The 23,290-nt window shown below is 34.8% G+C and overlaps 2 protein-coding genes and 1 long non-coding RNA gene across 3 annotated transcripts; all 3 read left to right on the top strand.

The window, feature by feature from the left end:
* Positions 1 to 1,294: 1,294 nt before the first annotated feature.
* LOC106427142 (LON peptidase N-terminal domain and RING finger protein 1) lies at positions 1,295 to 5,782 on the top strand. Its single transcript, XM_013867870.3, has 18 exons — positions 1,295 to 1,683; positions 1,804 to 1,905; positions 2,248 to 2,330; positions 2,479 to 2,563; positions 2,655 to 2,741; positions 2,879 to 2,940; positions 3,037 to 3,227; positions 3,299 to 3,359; positions 3,465 to 3,642; positions 3,967 to 4,005; positions 4,097 to 4,158; positions 4,263 to 4,299; positions 4,382 to 4,431; positions 4,759 to 4,825; positions 4,930 to 5,008; positions 5,176 to 5,255; positions 5,349 to 5,417; positions 5,504 to 5,782. The coding sequence occupies exons 1-18, from the start codon at positions 1,615 to 1,617 to the stop codon at positions 5,561 to 5,563; spliced, it is 1,461 nt and encodes a 486-aa protein (XP_013723324.2). The 5' UTR covers positions 1,295 to 1,614; the 3' UTR covers positions 5,564 to 5,782.
* A 763-nt stretch (positions 5,783 to 6,545) lies between these two features.
* LOC106427143 (probable xyloglucan 6-xylosyltransferase 5) lies at positions 6,546 to 10,043 on the top strand. The gene is made up of 2 exons (XM_013867871.3): positions 6,546 to 7,896; positions 8,207 to 10,043. Exon 2 carries the CDS (start codon positions 8,410 to 8,412, stop codon positions 9,766 to 9,768), a length of 1,359 nt encoding a protein of 452 aa, XP_013723325.1. The 5' UTR covers positions 6,546 to 7,896; positions 8,207 to 8,409; the 3' UTR covers positions 9,769 to 10,043.
* Positions 10,044 to 19,399: 9,356 nt separating this feature from the next.
* LOC125587530 lies at positions 19,400 to 21,482 on the top strand. The gene is made up of 2 exons (XR_007323802.1): positions 19,400 to 19,677; positions 20,239 to 21,482. It is a non-coding gene; the product is annotated as an uncharacterized LOC125587530 (long non-coding RNA).
* The last annotated feature ends 1,808 nt before the right edge of the window (positions 21,483 to 23,290 follow it).

Genomic DNA, 23,290 nt, shown 5'->3' on the forward strand with positions numbered 1-23,290 from the left:
CCATCAAGAGATGGATAAATGACTACAATGCCCGAGATAGATATGGTACTGCCTAAAGCAAGAAATATCGATGTCCACATGTGAGATACATGAGAGTGTTTTCGGCCGCAGAGCCATAATAAGAGATTATTATCTCACATCAATGATCATTGATCTTAAACACTCATGAGACAAGTAGTGGACATGTATAGACGAGGTCTATGACCCAGACATGGATCGGCCAGATAGAGACATAGGTTCATGATAACCATGTCTAGTACATTGTCCATAAGTACTTATTCTGTCCGACCAAAGTAAAGAGTTAACAATAGACAATCACGTCTAGACTATGGACACATGCAAACATGATTTGCAAAGAACCAATAGTGATCTATGAGGACAATGTGATTCACATTGCTTAGCACATATGCTTTACCAGGACACTCGATGTCAAGAGACATGAGAAATGACCTAAGAGGTCAAAGTGGTCTAGATACGGCTTAGTAATAAAACTTGACCGATTACTCCCTTCCTACATATACAGGAAATATCACGCATCAGATGCGTAGAATGTAGAAACCTACAGTGAGGTTCACATCAGGGGGAGTAGTGCGTGTTGTACTCTTTTTCCTTCATCATGGTTTTGTCCCACTGGGTTTTCCTTATAAAGTTTTAATGAGGCAACATGAAGCGTACTACAAATCTTGTATGGTTATGGCATCCAAGAGGGAGTGTTATAAATCATGGAGTGGATTGCCATTAACCAGACCCGGTCCAAGACCGGCCCAATACCTAGAAGATGGAGAGACGGCCGAAGCCCTAGAGAGAGCCGGCTTCAGGAGAGAGAGAGGCGGCCACAAAGCTTGGAGAAAATGAAACTCTTTCATTTTTCTAGTAGATGTAATCTTTCCATTATTATGTATTAGTAGTTTTCCTAATCCTAGTGAGTTTAGGTTTTAGATACTTTCCATTTATCTTCATCTTGTAATCCTTATATAAAGGAACCCCCTTGATCGTTAATAAGAACACACAAAAAAATATTCAGTCTCTAAACTCTCTAATTCATTAAAAGTATCAGTGTAATTAACCAGCATGAGAGTTAACGTGAGAGTGACACATAAGAAACTGAATCCTCAAATAATATTATAAAAATTTATATAGATAAATAATAAGATTATACATTAAAGTAAATATCCGCATAAGTCCGTTTAGGCGTCCGCGTATACATCTAGCCGCTAGGCACTACGATCACCTGGATAGCCTATTTTAGAACACTGGTGTTGACTATAAAAGCTTTTAGCTTAGCCATTGGTTCATTGTAACAATATTTAATTATTATTCAATTGTAAAATAATTGGTCAGATTGGAGAATCCTGATAGCCTCAAATTGTTTTCTCGACCCAATGATCTCAGGAGGAACATAAAGGATTCACCTTTTAGTGAGAGCTAGAGAGAGAGAGAGATTGAAGAAGGAAGAAACTTGGAGAGAGAATAAACACGTAGGAGGGTTCTAGTCCGTGGTTGCAAACGAAGGACGCACAAGAGTACACGACGATACTCTCTGCGTTGCTTCCTCCTTTCAATTTAATTCCTTCTCTTTCCCCCAAATTGTCAATCTTTCAATTTCGTTGCTCGATGTCGCACGAAGAGTCTCTTCCGGCATTCACTTTGTTCGGTTTGGATGATGTCGAAAACTATGGTCTGGTGAGTGCTTATGATCACTTGATTGGTTCCTTCTTTGATATCATGTTCTAACTGAGGCTTGTATTAATTCACATCATCATTGAGGTTGATTATCTGAGACTTTTGTTCTTGATATTGCAGGTCAGTGAAGCTGACAATTCATTGCCTTTGGACATACACAATCAGGTGTTTCAACTTGTTGAGAAGGGAAACCAATCATTCAAAGATTCTCGCTTTGAAGAGGTGAATTATTGAATCTCTCTTTTTAAGTTTTTTTTTTTCTCTTGGTCTTGCTACTTCATTAGGAATTGCCTGAAACGAAGCAGTGATTAGTTCAAAGCAAACTGATTTGTTCTGTATGTATTGGATGTCTTGTAGCTTTTTGGTGTAATTTACTTTTGGAGTAAGTTTCTTGCTGAACATGATAATGATCGTAGCACTTTTCATATGATACATACAAATGCTTACTGTCTTCCAACAGAACATTCTGTAAATTTGTTAAAGTTTAAAGCTTTGGTGCTGAAACTCTCAAATGAGACTCTCAATTATGTTCTTGCCAATAACATATCTTTTTTCTTCTTCCAGGCGATTAGCAATTATTCAAAAGCCTATTCTATTAAGCCTCTTGACCCTATTGTTCTAAGCAATAGAAGTGCTGCTTATATAAGGTAAGCTTTCATCTAACCTTTTCCAGACTTCCAATGGAATTTTCATGTTGTTTAACTATTTTTTTCCCTTTTACTCGGTTCACAAATTTTACCGGTACTGACACATTCTTATATCTTTCCATCTTTCAACCTCTTGTTTTTTTTTAAGACTTGGACAATATCTGAAGCAGAGATCTGCATCAGTTTCGGAATATACACCTCTGAACGGTTTTGATATGTCGATACTTGGTGAAGTATGTACTCTACTTACTTAACCTATTTTACTAGCAGTTGCAAAATTCATCAACTCTGACTCACCCTTGAAAACCTGATAATTTCCTACAGCTTGCTCTCAAGGATGCTGATAAGCTAATGAATCTCCAGAGCAGTTCAGTGAATTCATATACCACAAAGGCTTGTGCCCTCATGTTGGTATGTGCCAAATTATTCTTATATTCATTTTTCTTTTAGTCAACAAATCTTTCTCGCTTGTCTTTATTTCAAGGTACTATCAAGAGTTTCTCAGTCTGCTTCGTTTCACAATTGTCAATTTTGTTTTGATTCTGCAGCTAGAAAGATACGAGTTAGCACGTGACACTATCCTCTCCGGTCTACAGATTGATCCTTTTAGGTACGGTAGTCTATGTGTACCATTTCTGATTCTGTCTTGATGCCTAATAGAATGTGTAGTTTCTAAAGTGTGAGGTTTCTTTATGATTGCATGAAGTTATCCTCTCCGATCCAATCTTCAGGAATTGGAGAAGGTCATGCCTACGTCGATGAGAAAGACACATGGAAAGGCTGAGAGGACTGATGACTTTGATTGCACCGTTTGCCTGAAACTGCTGTATGAACCTGCTACAACTCCATGTGGGCATACATTCTGCCGATCATGCCTCTTTCAGTCTATGGATCGTGGTGAGTTTATACTTTATATGGTTCTTCTCTTTACTATTGTGTTGTTTATTAATGCTTTGTGGAATATATAGGCAACAAATGTCCACTATGTCGAACTGTCATTTTTATGACTCCAAGAACATGCGCTGTCAGGTAAAAAGGATTGGAACGCTTATGCTTTAAGATTCTTAAAGGTCCAATGCCATACCATGTAATAGTATATTGGAACGCTTATGCTTTAATATTATGTGATGGCAGTGTGACATTGAATAACATCATACAAAAGAACTTCCCAGAGGAGTATGCCGAAAGGAAATCAGAGCAAGACACTCTGGTCCACTTAGGGAATGAAAGTATGCCTCTTTTTGTCATGGATGTGATCATCCCTTGTCAGAAGTTGTCTCTTCACATATTTGAACCAAGATATAGACTAATGGTGAGTTCTTTCGTTGTCTTTCACGGTTCTGTACATTTTAAAACTCCCCTGGCTCGCTTTCACAAAATTCTTAAATGATATTAGAAGTAAAAGCTGTTGTAAGGTCTTCATAAATACATATCTCATTTAGGAGAAGAATAAGCCAAGAAAGTCAAATGTAGTCAAGATAAAAGGGGTCTCTACATAAGAGCTAGTGGATTGAAACTTCTATGGTTCACTCTAGCTTGCAGCAGTATTGCTATTTGCATTCAGAAAACTTCTATCTGAATATCTACAAGTCTCTTTGATAGTTGTACTTTGATTAACATGCGCTAACTGAAACAGGTGAGAAGAATAATGGAAGGAAACCATAGGATGGGAATGGTGGGTGTTGTGTCTTTTGCCTTATTGCTTCTTGACTATACATTCATAAAACGTTTCTGACTACTAAGTTTGCCCATTCTAATGTTCATAGGTAGCTCTTGATTCTGCGACAGGTTCACCAGTGGATGTTGCTTGCGAAGTCGAAATCACAGAGTCTGTTGCTTCTTTCTTTATGATAATTCTTAATGTCCTTCAGTAGATGAGTTTATCTCGGGATCTACTCACACATAGTCTGCTAATGTTTTGGAATTACACAGGTGTGATCCACTTCCTGATGGGCGTTTTGTCCTGGAGGTGAATATTATTTACTTCTCTTGTGGCTTTATTTAATGTGTAAGTTGTCAAAGGATCAACTTAGTATATCTGCTTTTTTCAGCTTGAAAGCCATAGAAGGTGTCGCATTGTAAAAGCTTGGGATCAAGATGGGTAAGCTTAGTATGATTTGTTTGAGTGGACCACTGTCATTTCTGAATCTCTATCTCATACTCTAATCATTTCCAGTATTATGACAGTACTTGATCTTTTTATTCCTGATTTTCTCCTTTTAAACATAGTCTATGCATTCGTGTTAAGAGTGTGGTAGTTACATGTTCCTACATCGAATATTTCCATAAATTTTTCAACATATGTGAAGATCAAATATTCAATCCACATGCAACATGGGTGTGGAACTTTGTGTCATACATGTATTATCATTTTGGTCATATCCAAACACAAATGCATAGCTTCTAAATATCTTTTTTGTTTTTTCAGATATCGTGTTGCAGAGGTTGAATGGGTGACAGATATACCACCACAAAGCGACCAAGAGAAAGCAGATGTATGATTACATCTCTTTAGCTTATGGCATTACAATACTTCTTTGCCTTTATAACGAGTTTATTTCCCTTTCTTATTTTCACTTTTCTTTGCGACTTGTTACAGCTGCGGGAACTGACGACTAGTGCAGCATCATTTGCTCGGTCATGGCTAGAGAGAGCAAGGGAAGCAGCTAGACAAGGAGGTAAGAAACTATTTTTATCAAGCTGCGAAACGAAAGTGAACTAACTAGTCATGAGTTCTGTTTTATGACAGTAACTATTAGTTGTGCCACTTTGTATGCTAATTAGTCTTTTAGCATTTTCAGACATGATCTAGTCTTTCACTTCTTCTTTTTCTAATTCTACGCAGACAGAAGAAGACTTGAAACACTTCTAATTGTTGAATCTATGATGCCTACACCTCAAGATCCAGAGCGCTTCAGTTTCTGGGTAATGCTGTTAAATTTGCAAAGCTCTCTCTAAAGCACAAACTCTTGGGATATATTGTTTCTCAATGTCTTTATTTTTTTGGGGGGGCGTCAGCTTGCGACATTAACAGATAGGAGACCTTCAGAAAGATTGGAACTACTTCGGCTTCAGGATACTGGAGAGGTACTTGAATATCAACTAGTCTACTTTGCTTGATATGAGATTGTATCTGTTTCACTTCTTTTGATTTTGGGAACTTTTTGTTGCAGAGAATAAGGCGCGGGTTGATATATCTTCGGTCAGTAGAACGAGGATGCACAATGCAATGAACCGTCACCGTGTACAAGCAAGAGATCAAACTTGGGATCTGTTCATAAGAAATTTGACAAAAAAAAAACATGATTTATTGAAGGAATACAAAAATATAAGAGATTATTGGGGGGATAGATATCATCATGTTGTGTATTGAAACCAGACTACCATATTGTTCGTCATGGTGATCCTTGTAGGATCATTATTCAATTTCAACTCAACACTTTATTAAGACATAACAAGTGAAAAGCCATCGAGCAATTGAGGCATATAGTAAAATAAACTAATGTAACATAGCATTGATGATCTTTAAATCTACATGATATCAACATAATCCACATTGTATAATTCGCATTTCTGACCCTTGACAATTTCTTTGACAGCAAATCGCACTCTTGATGAGGTTTATTTGTCTTAAATTCAAAAGTTGAAGGCTTTTATTGAATTAGATGAAAGTCGGAGGTTCATTTCAGATACTCAGAAAAGAAAGAAAAGAAATTAAGATGCGTCCATAACAAAGAGTTAAACATAAAAGGATACGCGGGGCAGAGGATAACTATTTGATCGGAATCAGATGGCGGAGGAAACTCTGTCTGTCTGTCGTCGTCGATGACCTCCGTCTCCTATCGGAATCTCTCCCCTTCCTCACTACGATTCTCTTTCGTTTCTGCACATTGCACAATCTCCTACCCGATCTCTCTGTCTCTCTCGGGAGCTACTTTTATATGCTTCTGCCTTTCGATTAAACTTAATAGGTTTTGCAAAATCTAGTATCCATGTCTGTGTGCGTATATGTTTCAAAATCATTAATTGCCATATATACTTTAGCCACATTAGGAAATTCCGTAAATTTTATTTAAGGAAATAATAAAGTACATTAATGATGAATTTATTGTTAGTTTAATAAAAAGCTTATTATATAATTAGATGGACAAACATATTTCTCTAATGATTCTAAGAATCATTCTAGTGATGACACGTGGTTACAAAAAGAAGTTGTAATGCTTCTCAAATAATATATAGGGGATACGCGGGGCAGAGGATAACTATTTGATCGGAATCAGATGGCGGAGGAAACTCTGTCTGTCGTCGTCGATGACCTCCGTCTCCTATCGGAATCTCTCCCCTTCCTCACTACGATTCTCTTTCGTTTCTGCACATTGCACAATCTCCTACCCGATCTCTCTGTCTCTCTCGGGAGCTATTTTTTTTTTTTTATTTTTTTTTTTGATAATCCAGGGGTTCCCAGGTCATTCCCGCATGGTGTCCAGAAGAGTCAGGGTAGTTTCCGCATGGTGGGAATCGAACCCGGACGGTGATTGCCACCACAGGCCCGTCCTGCCACTTGGACTACCTCGTACGGACAGCTACTTTTTATATGCTTCTGCCTTTCGATTTAACTTAATAGGTTTTGCAAAATCTAGTATCCATGTCTGTGTGCGTATATGTTTCGTGACGTTTGCTGAATTCTCCGTTATGAATTGGTTTATTAAAACCAGAAGAACATGAATGTTGAAGGTTGAAGCTTGTTGCTAGTATTTTTGTAGTCTTGAACGTGGAAGAAAGATTTGCTAAACTGCTTAACATCAAAGCCTCTTCTAGTTTTTCATTCTCTCTCACCGGCATGGAAATATACTAAATTGTAGAAGGAAAAACGTCTCTTTGACATGGTTTCTAAGATAACTCAGTGTGCTGTGTATTGCTGTTAGTAAGTACATGTAGTTAGGTTATGTGTGCATGTCAGATATTGGAATGTGTACCCAAATTTATTTGAGGATTAGAGTCATTAGACTTGTAGTAAGTGTTTTAAGTGGAAAGTACATTGCAGACCAGCTTTAACATTTTTTTTTTTTTGTTTAAATTGATCATTACAGGAATTCCGGTTCAGGATACATGTGATTTTATAAACGTCGGTTGGTTCTTTGTGCGCTAAATTTATTTTACTTATTTATGTTGTGTATTAGCTTTGCTAATACTATATAGGCTGTCAACAAATCTAGAATGGAGAAGGGACTATCCCTTGGCGTTGAGGAAACAGCAAATTATCAGTCATGTATACTGTTGCGGTATACTGAAAAAAAGAATAAAGATTTCTTCTGTTTTTATAAAAGCAAATTGAATTATTTGATAGTTCCAGCTTGCAACATATTATAGAAGATCTTCAAAGAGAGAATGTTGCGGTATCCCGCAAAATATATAAAACGTCCTCTGCTGGCTTCTTTTACCATCTTCAATTCTAATTCTTAGTATATAACATATTGTTATAGAGATCTCAAACTCAGGTTTTATGGCAACACGTTTCAAAACCCTGCGTCTAAGTTTCAAGGTTTCAAAGTCATGGCTGATTCAGGTATAGACTCTGAAGACTTTTACCCTTATACACAGCTGTTGGTTCTTGTTTTTTATTTATGCACATGATTACTTAATGTAGTAGAATTACCTAAGCATGCTTTTGAAACATCCTACAAAATATCCAAGCAATCTGGCATGGTTATTCATATGTTGAAGTTGCTAAACGTTTTTTTGGTTCATAAATGTTGATGTTGGCAAGGCATATTGGATCGAGCAAAGCATTTTCTCTAGCATCAAATATATATATATATAAAAACGACAGCATTTCTCCATGATCTAATTTAATATTATTTAATTAATTTTTAAAGGAGTCCCTTCAGATTGTTGACTTTTGATCTCCATCATCTACTAGTTCAGAGCCGTGTAGTTCAGAGAGGGGATCTACAAATCCTGTGAGTAAAAATAGAAAGGTTCACTGATTATGGTTAGTAGATAGATGTGTACGGTTTAAGTGGCATCTTCAGGTATCTCTCTGTGAGTGACATCTATAGAAGGAGCGGCAACAAGTGAAATGGTTCAGGATGCGTTGAGAACCTCCGGAAGTGGTGGAGGACTTCCGAAAACGGCTGTATCTAATGGCGGAGGGAGAGGCCGTGGCTTGTTGTTACGCGGCTGGCAGGTCCAGAATACCTCAATGAACATCAAAATCATGATTCTCTGCGGCTTCGTGACCATTCTCGTTTTACTTGGCACAGTCAGTTTTGGTAACCTTGGAAGCTCCAACGCTGACGACGCTGTTAATCAAAATCTCATCAAGGAAACCAAACCGATTCTTGCCAAGAGCCCATCTGCTTCGGTTCCGAACGACTTGGACTTGGAGGAGCCGCCGAAAGCTGAGGTTAATCCCAACGTGACGTACACTCTAGGGCCCAGGATCACCAACTGGGACAGTCAACGCAAGGTATGGCTAAATCAGAACCCTGGGTTTCCTAGTATAGTCAACGGCAAAGCTAGAATCTTGCTTCTTACCGGGTCTCCCCCTGGACCCTGTGACAAACCCATTGGAGACTATTATCTATTGAAATCAGTGAAAAACAAGATTGATTACTGTAGGATTCACGGGATAGAGATTGTGTACAACATGGCACATCTAGATGAGGAACTCTCAGGGTATTGGACGAAATTACCTATGATTAGGAGATTAATGCTGTCTCATCCAGAAGTAGAATGGATTTGGTGGATGGATAGTGATGCTTTGTTCACTGATATACTGTTTGAGATCCCCTTGTCTCGGTACGAGAAGCATAATCTAGTGATACACGGGTATCCAGACTTGTTGTTCAACCAAAAGTCATGGGTTGCGTTGAACACAGGTGTTTTTCTGTTGAGGAATTGTCAGTGGTCATTGGATTTGTTAGATGCTTGGGCTCCAATGGGACCAAAAGGGCCAATCCGCGACGAAGCTGGGAAGGTACTGACAGCTTATCTGAAGGGTCGGCCAGCTTTTGAGGCAGATGATCAGTCAGCGTTGATTTATCTCCTCATTTCACAGAAGGAGAAGTGGATGGACAAGGTTTACGTTGAGAACCAATACTATTTGCACGGGTTTTGGGAGGGTTTGGTTGATAAGTATGAAGAGATGATGGAGAAGTATCATCCGGGATTGGGTGATGAGAGATGGCCTTTTGTGACGCATTTCGTGGGTTGCAAACCGTGTGGCAGCTACGCTGATTACGCAGAGGAGAGGTGCTTCAAGGGCATGGAGAGGGCTTTTAATTTCGCAGATAACCAAGTGCTGGAGCTGTATGGGTTTAGCCACAGGGGACTGTTGAGCCCCAAGGTTAAGAGGATCAGAAACGAGACGGTTTCTCCTTTGGAGTATGTAGACAAGTTTGATATCCGGAGAACGCATGCGGAAGCAAAACCATGAAGTGAATCATACACAGCTTGACGAAACTTGAGTTAATGTTATAGGTAACAAAGAACACTCACATAATCAAATGCAATATTTTTGTCGTTTTAGCATGTACTTGTTTCTTGTGCTTTATTGCATGTTGTTTTCCAGCTCTGCTAATTTTTTTTTTTCCATAGATAATTTTGTCTTTTTCAGTCAATATATGGAGAAATTTGATATTGCAATTCTGCTTGTTACTCCACTTTTATTGCAATGTATCTTCTTCCTTTTGCAGTTTATTTTGGCAGTCATCTTCTTTTTTACCGTTAATGGTTGTAAACTATTAGCTCAGGATATAAATGATTATGTATATACTTGTATTTCTAGAGAAAATGGAATAATAAAGGAGAGAGTGAGAGTTGGTCGTGAGAGAGAGAGAGAGTTGGATTTAAACTTATTTCCCATTTCTTCTTTTACGTTTCATATATATTAGGGGTTGTCCCGGGCTACGCCCGAGATTTTTGTTTAAATTTTAATTTTGAATATATATTTAGTATGATTATATATATATTATAATTTATTATAAAAAACATAAGTAGCTAAACAGTTATAAATTTATTTTAAATTATTCATTTTTGTTGTCTTAAGCATTTCAAAATTTTTAGTATCCAATTTTTGGCTATTGGAAGTTATATATAAGGTAATGAGCAGAATGAACAAAAACTGAGTAATTTTGGTTTATGGTATTTAATTGGGTTAAATTGTAGAAATGTTTCATTTCACTTAAAACTATTTATATATTTTGTTTTTCATTCGTCTCGATGTAATTTAATAGATCATTCCCCTTAAACTTACAATCATATACTTGTACGTTTTATTTTTCTTAATTCAGCGGTTTAAAAATTATAATATTTTCTAGATAAAAAAACTTACAACTATATCACTTGAAATTTCAGTCCAAATTCTTACATCAAAATTTCTGCATTTACAACACAACTAATCGGACTCATTATCTAAATATTCTTTTTACTTATATAAGTTTGATGTAACACTACAAAAAAAGATGATCAAACATCATTTATTTTATATTTTTGAGTCACTTATAAATGATGTAAAAGAAATTTATATCATTTATATAAATGACTCTGAAAGTGGTGATGCAAATAATTTACATCATTTTATTAATAATTGATGTTAAAAATTTGAATATTTGCATCAATTTTTAAGTGATGTTAAATACATATCAATTGCAAAAAATGATACTAAAACTTACATCAGTTTTTTTTAAAATGATGTTAGTGTTAACATCAATTATAATAATTGATTTCAATAATTTATTATTTATTATTTATCAATTATTAAAAATTAAAAATATTAAAATTTGGAAATTATTTTAATGATTATATTTTTATAATTTTAAATTTAAATATTATTAATTATTCTTATACAATAAATAAACTTGTCAATAAAAAAAAAAATTAATTGCATTGACTATTTCTTATTCTTTTCCACTGAAAGTATAATTTGACGAGAAAAAAAAACTAAAGAAGCTTTACAGATAAATCAGTAAAATAGATGAATTTAGAGAAAAAATAGTTAAAAATAACTGATCATGATTTTCTTCTATCTAGATTCTTCTTTTTTCTTCTTGTTCTTTGAATTTTATTTTCATCCTTAATCTTCCATCATGGAGTGAAGCTTGTTGCTCCTGCTTTTCCAATTTATACTTCAGACAACATGAGGCAGTCCTGTACTCTTCATCTTCAGACCACTATTCTGCTTTCATGCATGTACTCCAGACACGACAATACTCCAGCATCGAACCCAATTGCTATTGAAACATGACAACAATAGTACCAATCTTTAGGAAAAAGAGTTGCCACATAACTAAGATTTATTCTAAAGTCAAATCTGTTTATAATACCTTCAAAATACCAAGAACCCTAGACACATCATGTCTCATCATCTTCTTCCTTAGATATTATCATCATTTTTTTTCTTTAAACACCTCATTGTCATCACAATTTGAAATCTCGACAATGTACAAAAACAAATATATATATATATATATATAGAGAGACCAGAGACGTTAATTCAATTTAAGAAAGAAATGAATAATATTTGTTGAAAAATTTAAACTTACAAAAAATTTAAAATTGAGAGAAGAAGAAGAACTCATGAAATGAGGATCACGATAGAGAAGAATATTTTTGATTGAGGTAAACAGTTATAAAATAAATACTAAATGAATTACAGAAAAACAGACCAAACCCAAAGAATATATCAGTAACTACTTCACGTATTGTTTGGATTGTGAAGTTTATAATAGTTTTTAAACGGATTGGTTTTAGTGGGTTGTTTTATTTGGTTTTGTGATTGTTACATCAGTTCTTGTAACTGAAATTATTTAACATAATTATATATGATATATAAAAAAAATTATTAGGATCGGTTTTATTTATAAGTATCACCTTAATAAGTGATGTCAACAGCAAAATAAATACATCATTTATATAATTGATATAACTTTATATAATAGTATCATTTTTTGTTAAAGTGATACAGCTTACAACAAAAATATGTCATTTTACTGAATTGATGCCAAATAATTTAATAAAACATCAATTTCTTATAAATGATGCTAACTTTTATATATTTGTCTCATTTACAAAAATGATATAAAATAGAATCACTTTATTTTGTGATATAAATTAAGTGATACAATTCACTTCTTTTTTTGTAGTGTAAGACATTGTAAAATGTACAACCAATTAAATTGATACAATAAATAATAGCGACAAAATGACTTGGAGATATAGTCGTAGATCTTTGTAACATTATGTCTAATTTTGGTGGAGTGTGAAAGTCGAGTTGACATTGAGTGCAAAGCGTGGTATCATAATCGTTTTTTGTATGTTTTAAGTGTAAAACACAATTATCGTACTTTTAAAATAATTAAGAGGTATATTCTCGTGCAAGTCACACAATTATGGAATTGAATTTGAACCAAAGGGGTATGATGAATTTGAATTGTCGTTCTATGAGGCTTTAAGCTTCTATTTTTAACTTGGTCTAATCATTCCGCATAAAGAGAGTGATATATCCTTATAGGATCTTGTCTTTTACCTAAAACCAAATCTTTATATATAAAGATTATAATCTGAGAAGCCAAAATCTATTGCCTTCAACTGTAAGGTGTCTTCTTTTGAGGCAAATAGAAAATTCTGAAGCAAACAGTTTTAGGTATAAGATGGCGATAAGACATCAAATGTATAAGCAAAAAAAAGGGCCTTTAATCACCTCGGGTTTGAGATCTTGTTGTACGACATGACAAAATGCAATTATATACAATATTTGTATCATAATAGTCTTTGTATCTCCTCTGTGTACTGCCCCCTTACCGTGAGAATATTCAATCCTAAAGCTCTCCTCCTTCACATAGATTAAAACAACAAAACACTTGTTAAAGATTCTCGTAGGCTGATATAGGAACAAACTCTAAACTAAAAGAGAGCTTACTCCATCACTGTATGGATATTATCATGATCCTAATACGCATCATAGAAATAAAGGAGGTCATCATGGCCAGACAAAGCTCTCAATATCTTCACTTCTCTACTCACATCTTCAATGGCAATAGCCGTCTTCATCTACACAACAAATTACAAACATTCTAATAGATCTCATCACTACAACAGAGCCAGAAGATATCAAATCAAAAAGCACTAACCTTTTCTTTGAGAATAACTTTAACAGCGACTTGTTGTCCTTTTTTTATCACCCTTAAACTTGCATGACAAGTGTGTCAAAAATGGTCACGACCGACTTATCACCAATCTCGTACTTGCTAGATAAACTCTTGGAGAATCCAAAGCTCTTATCCAAACCCACCCCACCTCCTTCAGCTTCGCTACTTTCAAGGATTGCCGTAGAGTGTGGATTCAAGGAGCCGTGCGTCTCGTGAGAACAGCTGTGATGGTTTTAGCCGGAGACGGAGGAGGAAACGGCCGTTCGAAGAATTTCTTAGTCGCGGAGTTCCTATTAATCGTCGGAGATCTGTTGGAGAAGTGGGCTGGAGTCAGACTGTAAAATGTGGGAAACCGCCGTGATCTGTTTAATTTCACAGATGATTGGTAAAGGCAACTGTTACAGAAGGTGTGGTCCAGAAGCGTCGTGATTTGAAGACCACATCAGTTTTCCTATGCAATGCCAATTGACAGTGAAGTGTGAAGAAATGCAGGATTTTGTATGAGTTTTAAGTAGGAAGAAGTAATGAATCTGTGAGAACCATCAAGAAGGAGCTGCCTATTTATAGATCCAAAATCGCGAAGAAACCAAAGAGATCGAAGGTTGTGAAGTAATGAGAAGTAGTGGGGTTCGACTTAACTAAGATTAAATGTAAGGTTTATGGCTTCAGCATAAAGTGATGAAGCCGTTACTCAGTTGTGGTGTATGACTAAGAAGCTGAGATTAGGATTTAGAAGACGTCGGGGTTGAAGACGATACACAAACATAATATATCTAACTCTGGGCCAAACATACCAAGGTCCAAATATTAAAAATTCCACAAAACCCAAAAAAATACATAATACAAAACAAACGAAAGCCCAAAATATACGATCCGTAAATGACATTTTAAACGCAGGAGAGAGGGTGCTGTGCTGACGTGTCGCGATTTGCCCTTCCTTCCTTGCTGACGTGGACGCAGGAGGAGAGAGGCAAGACTCCTTTATTATATAAGATAGTACAAGAAAGAGATGTTTAGTCATCTTGTGTTTAATGAGAAGAAGACAAGTATATGATGATGGTGATAGATGACTTGGGGACCTCTGTCCCACAAGATGAATCATCAATTATATAATACTTCCCCTTGATTATTCATCTTGTGTTACGTAGTGCTTCGTTAAAAACCTAGTCATGGAAAAATTATTGGGACAAAAACCATGACAAGGGAAAAAGAGTACACTGCCATAATCTCCCCCTGAAAATAGTGGACCTAGCTTTCTTGTCACAAGTCACGCATATGCCGCATTCTGATACCATAAACGTGTTTTCAGAATGTTGTAGTCGGAAGAGTTTTTGTGAACAAGTCAGCCGGATTGTCGCATGACCGTACATATTCAATGTCCACTTCTTGGTTATGCGCTTTGTTCTGTCGCTCTTAATATAACCTTCTTTGAGTTGAGCAACACAAGCCAAATTGTCTTCAAATATTTTCGTCGGCTCTTTTTCGTTGACTATTCCACTTTTTTCTTGTATGTATTGGCTCATTGACTTAAGCCACACACATTCTCGACATGCTTCGTGAAGCGCAATAGTTTCTTCATGATTTGAAGAAGTTGCAACCAGAGTTTGTTTCTAGGACCGCCAAGAGATCGCGGTTCCACCAATTGTAAAATTATATCCGGTCTACGTTCGACTTTATAAATAGCATGTATCTGCAAAACCATACCAAACTCGGGGTTTCTAGGATAAATCAATCCTAAATCAATACGTACCTTGGAGAGAATGAATATGTTCTCGACGCCGTTCTAATTTCCATAAATAGGAAATGAGCTATATCTCACAAAGACATTAGTGTCTAAAAGTATATTTAATCAAATACAACTCGCAAGACATATAAGCTCACATATGCTTTATTATCATTAGCATCTCCAAAGTACTTATTTATATAAGATCTTACCAGGATATTTTAAAACAACATCTCTTTTAACATCGAGAGATCTACCAACCATTGGAGTACTCAAAGGAGTTGCTTTATCCATATAAAAGCGTTTCAATAACCTTTTCGTATAGTTTGATTGATGCACAAATATTCTTTCTCGGAGATGCTCTATCTGGAGCCCAAGACAAAACTTTGTCTTGCCGAGATCTTTCATTTCGAACTCCTCTTTCATATGAGTTCGAGCATCATCAACCTCCTTTTGAGTTCCAATTATATTCAGGTCATCGAACAAATCTCCCTGGATTTTTCTTTCAATGCCCCTGGCATTTTCAATCCCTCAGGAAGTTTCATATATATATCGTTATCCAACGATCAATACAAATATGCAGTCAAAACGTACATGAGATGCATTTCAAGATTTTTAGACGCCGCTAGGCTCATCAACAATCTAAACGTAATTGCATCCATTACCGGGGAATACATTTCCTCAAAATCAATTCCCGGTTTTTGAGAAAAACCTTGGGCAATTAATCAGGTCTCCAAAGACATTCCTTTTATTTAGGGAGAATAATTCAATTCGAATGGCCTTCTGCCACTCCTCCCAATCATGTCTTTTAACATTCCAAAATGGACCTTGGATCGGTATCATCACTTTTATGATCGATCTCTTTGGACAGAAAAGAAGAACATTTCATCAACATCTTTTATTTTATAACTTTTCATCAAGGGCGTAGTTGATGGAAATCTCATACTTTTCTGTTCCCTTTTCGTCATCTGGATCATCTTTATTTGGTTTATCTTGAACCTTTTCATCTATGCCTTCTTTCAGACATTTTTCAGTATCAGGTTCTTCTGGAACCTTTCCACTTATGCCTTCTTTCAGACATCTTTCAATATCAGGTTCTTCCCAAACCTTTCTGCTTTGCTCAACAATTTTCTTTTTCTTTCGGGGATTTTTTAATCTTTAGAACCCGCTGGCCTCCCCCTTTTTAACTGAACCCTAGGTTCATTCATTTTGTTTCCATCAGTTTGTTCTTTAGGAACATCCACTCTGGATGGAACATTTTCAGCGGGTATACATGATTTCGTCACCCTTCTCGTATCTGTGAACGCATTTGGTAACTGGTTTGCCAAATTATGCAAATGCACAATTTTCTGAACTTCCAACTCTCTTTGATTCGTAGGGGGGGATCAAGGTGTAACAACAACGGTGTACACCAAGTAATCTCTTTAGGAATTCTATTAATTCCTCCCCCTAACGATAGAAATTCATCCTCATTAAAATGGCAATCGGCAAATCGTGCCGTAAATATATCACCAGTTACCGGTTCAAGATACCTTATATTCGGCTTGTTCTAACTCTTCTAGAGTTTTATACTTTCCCGAGAGCATCTTTAACTCTCCAGGGACTACTAAATATCAAAAGGCAGCTCAAGTCATTTATGTCCTGCCAGACATTTTAATATACTGCATCTATTTTTAAATATTCTCCAGTGACCTTGGAACAAGCCGTTTTTCATACCGCAAGGTCATCTTTTATTTTATTCTCTGGAGAAATATATACCTTGGGCTTTTGGACCAAAAATCTCTCGTTTTTCTAACGAGCTTTATATCGAATTGATAGCCAATCAATTCACTCTACCCTCATACATAAAGGTAGATTCATAATCCTTATTTATATAGCGCTTTTTCATTTTATTGTCGGCAATCTATTTTCTCTTTGGTTCCATCTTTTTATCCGTACTGATATGGTTAATCGAGATCTCTTTATCATCGATGATTTACTTAGGTACCTGACTATTATATTAACCATATCAACGGTCTCATCATGAGATTAATCCTCTATTCATATATTTGCTCCTTTTCGAGGACTCTTTGGAACCAAAGTGGTCTATCACGTCTCTAGCGTGCCATAGACTCATATATCGTCCGTTTATGACACATTTTATCATTGGAGCATTTTCAGCTGGAATATGAGATTTCATTATTTCATCAAAATGTCTGGTAGGTATTTTGTAAATGGATTATCCTACTTTTCATTGTAATCCATTTCACATATCTCATTCCATCAGCTTATCATATGCTTCTAGCAAACTTGCGAGCATATTTCTAATTATCCATATACTTTATCCCTATGGATTGTATATGTCTTTATTACATGCACAACTGCATTACACCCTATCATGAGGATCATCTTACTTGAATTTACTTTATCAAGTTCTTTTTCAAGTGCAAACATAATTTTTCAATGTTCCACTCACTAGGATTCTTTAATTCTCCCCCTCAAGATGATGACACTCCATGTCTAAAATCTCGTACTAAATCCTACTCTAGAACCAATAACATATTCATTTTTCCCATTTGGGATGAATTATGTTTCAAATCCTTTAGAGTGAGATCTTAATTTGGGGCCTGCTTAAAGAAATCACATATTGTGAACTTGTTTGATGATTCATCACCCATGATGGTTTCCTTTATTTTCTTGACATGCTATATGTGAAAAACTTCTTGTTTTTCAACATTTCACAATAATGTCGATAACATTATTGGAAATGACTTTATATCAGTAAACTTCAGGTTTACCACTCATTTATAATTTTGTCATCTTTTTCTTATGCATGTATTTTTATCATAAGCTCTTCTAGAGCCAATAATATGTTTATATTACTAGATACTATACTTATTTAATTTGAAAGAGGAAAGATATTTGTTACCTTTAGTAGTCATGACGATGACCCAATACCTGTCAGGTATATTTTTCTCCGTCCTGAATCTCAAAATCTTATTCAGGAAGATAATTCTCATATCACATCGATATTTTATTTTCATTTTCTGGACCAACCAGAAAATCTGAATCATCAAGATGAGTATTCAAGCTATGAAAAATGGTTCGGGCTCATAAGAGACGAAGTTTAATATACTTCCTTTCTCTTTTTCTTTTTGATTCTCGATATAGATCGGCTAAATAATTGGCGTACGACAACTACGTACCCAATTTTCTTTCTGGCTGTATCTATAGCAAACTTTTTCTGTTTGCCTTTTATCACCCGATCACTTTCATTTTTCGTGGAAGTTCTAATTATTTCATATGGACGGAATCTTCTTCCTCGTCTTCTTCCACGACCATGATAGCGACTTTTACCGCATCCAATTCCTCGTCCTTTTCTAGTAGGACCGACTTGATGGTTTAGTATCATGATTTCATTTTTTTTTCAGTTTTCGCGGAGGATTTATATCAACTCCGACTATTTAGTGAATCCTTTCTTTCAAGGATTTATTTATCAAAGATCTTTTAGATCTTTTCTCATGATACACCTCATCTTATAAACCATCATTGAATTGGTGTAAATACCATGGCTTTATCTTTTTCTCATCCGATATAGTTTATATTTACAAAAGCTCATTTTCTTTCAGGTGCATCTTGCACCCACTGCCCAAGTCTTATAATTATTTCCCGTAATATCAAGGGCATTTATTTTGAGCTTTGTTAAATTTAACATGATAACCGTATCCATAGAATAATAATATATAAAGATGGAAATTTAAATGTATAAATTAAAAGCATAAAATAAATACATAAATTAAATTGCAGAAATTTAAAGAGCAATAAATAAAATTGGAGGCTTAGCCTACCACATGATCCGAGGAGTCTTAGACTACCATATTGATCATTTTTCAAAGTCCGAGAAGACATGGTCTACCATTTTGACTTTTACTTATTTCAAGGTCGGAAGAGACTTAGTCTACCATTTTTGACCCTTTTTTTTTTCACGGAGGCAATGCCTACCACGTGATCTCTGATCGTGAAGGCATAGCCTACCATAACGACCAGTCGGGAAAGGCAGCACCTATCATCCCGATAAATAGACGGAGAAGGCCTAGCCTCTCACTCTGAAATAATAATAAAATTTAAATAAATGAAATATATTGAAATACTAAATTTAAACATTACCTCGGTTGGTTTAAAATTTTTTGGATCAATTATATAATATTAATGATTTTTAACTAAACATATACAAACAATAATTTTGAGGTTTGAACAAGATGCGATTTGAACCATAAAATAGTATTATTTCAGTTAATATATCCGAACGAGATTCTACAACACATCAAGAGATTCTTGATCGGAACCGACGGCGAAGGAAGCTCCGTCGTCTTCGATGCCGTCCGTCGGAAGAGCCTACGCGGCTCCTATATTCATCTTCATCCTCGCTATGATAGTTTTGGGTATAAAGATGTACAGTTCAGTGGAAGTCGTGAGAGACTATTGCTTCTAAGTGGTAACTTTATCGATGATCACGGGAATTAGTTAATTGTTTGTGTGCCTTCTCTCAATTCAAGGGTAGTCCAGAAAGTAAAGTAGTATGTGTGCTTGTGCGTTTCGATGGCCTCTTGAGTTCTTACTTATGAGTTACCTGTAATCTTGACTACAGAAGTAGAATTATAATGAGATATGATTGGTAACTGCTACCAATACCATAAAAAGCTTCTTGCTACGTTTCCTTTTCTCCCAGCACCATTGCAATATGCTAATTAAGACACAGTTAAACAACTTATAAGCAATATGCACCATTGCAATATGCTAATTAAGACACAGTTAAACAACTTATAAGTATGAATTTGAGAACTAGACTTAATGTGTTCCAAGTAGAAAGTAGGTTGGAAACACACTTGAACAACTTTTTGTCCTCATTTAAAAAATAATAATAATTGTCACAGGGATTCAGATTCAGGAGATGCTAGTCCAGCTGATTTTATAAAGGCTGGTCGATTTTTGTGTGTGCGCTAACTCTGACAGCCTTTTGTTGCTAATACTATAAGTGATACAAATATTTATGCAGGAACAATACGCCTATGAGCTGTTAACAAATGTGGTATGGAAGAGGGGACTATGACGTATGGCATAGACGAATCAGTAGTAAGTTCTTATCTCTGTTTTCTCAATCATGTTGTCCACAAAGAAGGAAGATTTATTCTGACTTTTTTCGAAAATCAATTGCGTGGTTTAATGGTTGCAGCGTATTATAGAGGAGCTTGAAAAACAATATATGATGTGGAAGATTTTGTAAAAATAAAACTTCCCCTGCTGTAGGTTGTTTCTTATGGTCAGTAGTTAACTGACAGATTTCTTTGATATTTTCGGAGCCTGAACGTGAAGGTTATATGACAATTACGTCCCAAGATTCTAAGCCATGCATGGCTCATTCAGGTACGTATCTTTCTGGTTGTATACACAGGGACAGGTGTGTAAATTTGTGTATACACTGATACTGGAATACCAAGTCTAGAATGCCTAGCAAGCGTTTTGAAACCTTTCTTACAAGAGATACAAGCAATCGGGCATAATATTGATAAGTAAATAACTAAATATTGGCATGCGTGTAACCAAATTCTCTTGGAAGCCCTTTGTCGTACAGGCGGAGGAGGAGAAGTAGAAGAAAGAGAGAACAATGAATGAGGAATACAAAGGGTGAGGAGGATCCTGCTTCCATCACTGATAACGAACCTAAAGATGACGTCCAGATTCTATTTCAGGTTCTGATTCTGACTAATATGTTATAAGCCATAGAAATCTACTTTCTTTTCACATTTTACATTGTTTCTTTGTGCTTTTTTTTTGTTGTAAAATTTAATGAAATTCAGTTTCATGTTGAACAGTTAACTATATATAAAAAGAGTACATGCAACTCGACTGTTTTGGCGGTAGATAGTGTGATCGCAATAACTAGTATACAGAGTGATCAATCGACCAAAAGATAGCACAACTCCTCTATAGCATTTTGAGAAGACAAGACTTGTACACTTTTAATAACACGTACATACTCGCTCATTATATTTTGAGTTGATCTTATTTTCTTCACCTGTGCTATGAAAATTTAAGAACGAGCCAAAAATTCAGTCATTTGAAGACAAAGCAGCTACTACTACATACACTGCAAATGACTATCTTCATCACCATGCAGATGCAGGTCTAGATACTCCAGTGCTTCGTATCAACTCGACGAATATATGTTTTTTACTTGGTAGTTGGTATACTATATAGTACATTATACATGATAAGTGTTATGTTTAAATTAAAACTCCACTCCTCCCTCACCGAGAAAGGGATCCATCCAAGTTTCATTTCGTCAAACTTTTTTTTTTCATTTCGTCAAACTTTATCTTATCTAACCCAAGTGTTTATTTTCTTTCAACTTTATTTCCTCTAGCTCTCATTTTTTGTTTCCTATCAAAGACAATTTTCATGCATTTTGTCTTTTAACTATAAAAACTAGATTTTGACAAAAGCGCGGGATTAATTTTTACCAAAATAATTATTAACTGTTTTTATAAAAACATTTTAATATTATATATAATTAAACTAAAATTTCTATAAATATAAGTTTTATGAAAATAAGATCATTCATTCATATACCCGTCCATATATCTTTACTTGTACTTTAAAGCTTTAAATTAACATATAAATATATTTTTAACTTCTTACATTAGTCAAAATTTATTTTTATAATAGAAATTAACTATATATGTCATTCAACCCGTCTCATATTTGATAAATATTTATATGTTTTTTAAATAATCCGCAAAAAATGTAATTGTAAACATAACCTATAGTTCGATGTACCATATAATCAAATAATATTAATACCAACTAAGTTTAGTATTGTTATTTTTATCAAATTAAAATATATTTAATTATATTTTAATATTTTAGTTTAAATATGTATATTATAATATAAATTGTTTTTATTAGTTTACATATCTTACTTCAATATTTTATTTTAATAAGCTGAATTATTTTTTAAAAAATTCATGATTATAGTTATTCTGTATATGTAAATATTTTGAATTTTATAATTTATAAAATATAAAATATTTAATAAACGGATTAAGTAACTTTATATTTATTAATTGGTTTACCAATTTAATATGGATATGAATTATGTATATTTACATATTATAGTAATTTATTTCTTAGTACAAATCAAAAGGTATTAATACTTATTTGTAATAATATTTACTATTAATTACAAATTTTATTGTTTAAAAGTAAATATATAAAAATTACATTTAATAAAAACTAATTAAATATATTATTAAAATGTAATCTTAGAAAAAGATACTTAAGAACATCTTTTAGATATCTTATTTTGATTACTTTAATATGTTATTTTAATAGTAACTAAGTTAATTATATGAAAAATAATAGGAAGTTAACTAATGTAATGGTCCAACTATGACTTTTTGTAAGTAGATTTTGTAGTGATTATGTTTTAATAGTATAGATTAATACTAAACAAATTTATATAAAGATAAAGGCTAATTCTCAAAAGGTAATAATTGAATTAATTCACAAGCATAGACAGCATAAAATTATGACGTAGAAATATCATATGAAACGTGAAATCCTAGTAATAATTGTCTTTTCAATTTAATTTTCTTTTTCTAAACTTCAATGTAGTTTTTGCTACAATACATATGTATCCCTAGTCTAAACTAATTATAAGATTTAAAATAAATAAAATTTTAAATAATTAGTTATTGAACACTTACTTTTTTTTTGCCATCTGATATTATATTATATTATACAAACATAAAAGTATAAAAGGAGGCCAACCAACAAGCCCAAACAAGCAAAGCTAAAGAAAACCAAAAGCCCACACCAGGCTAAACTTAAAACCCAAAGACGAAGCCCAAAAAAACTCTACTAAACCCACTCCTGTCAAAAGACATGTTATGCAGCACGTGTACGACGGAGGAGAAATTGAAGAAACACGCGTCAAACACGGAGTGCCTCCATGCCTCCACCGACCCAACTTTACGCCGGAGATCAACCTCCTCGACGCCAACGCTGCCACCGGATACCTTCTGGGATCACTATCAACGAACCCACCC

Source organism: Brassica napus, chromosome C5 (genome assembly GCF_020379485.1).
Source record: "Brassica napus cultivar Da-Ae chromosome C5, Da-Ae, whole genome shotgun sequence".
Taxonomy (NCBI): domain Eukaryota; kingdom Viridiplantae; phylum Streptophyta; class Magnoliopsida; order Brassicales; family Brassicaceae; genus Brassica; species Brassica napus.

Bases quoted from the DNA above. Each gene is read 5' to 3' on its own strand.
- LOC106427142 (XM_013867870.3), top strand. From the start codon at position 1,615: ATGTCGCACGAAGAGTCTCTTCCGGCATTCACTTTGTTCGGTTTGGAT. The intron at 2,742-2,878 runs GTATGTGCCAAA...TTGATTCTGCAG, and splicing joins AGGCTTGTGCCCTCATGTTG to CTAGAAAGATACGAGTTAGC. The intron at 5,418-5,503 runs GTACTTGAATAT...TTTTTGTTGCAG, and splicing joins GGCTTCAGGATACTGGAGAG to AGAATAAGGCGCGGGTTGAT.
- LOC106427143 (XM_013867871.3), top strand. From the start codon at position 8,410: ATGGTTCAGGATGCGTTGAGAACCTCCGGAAGTGGTGGAGGACTTCCG.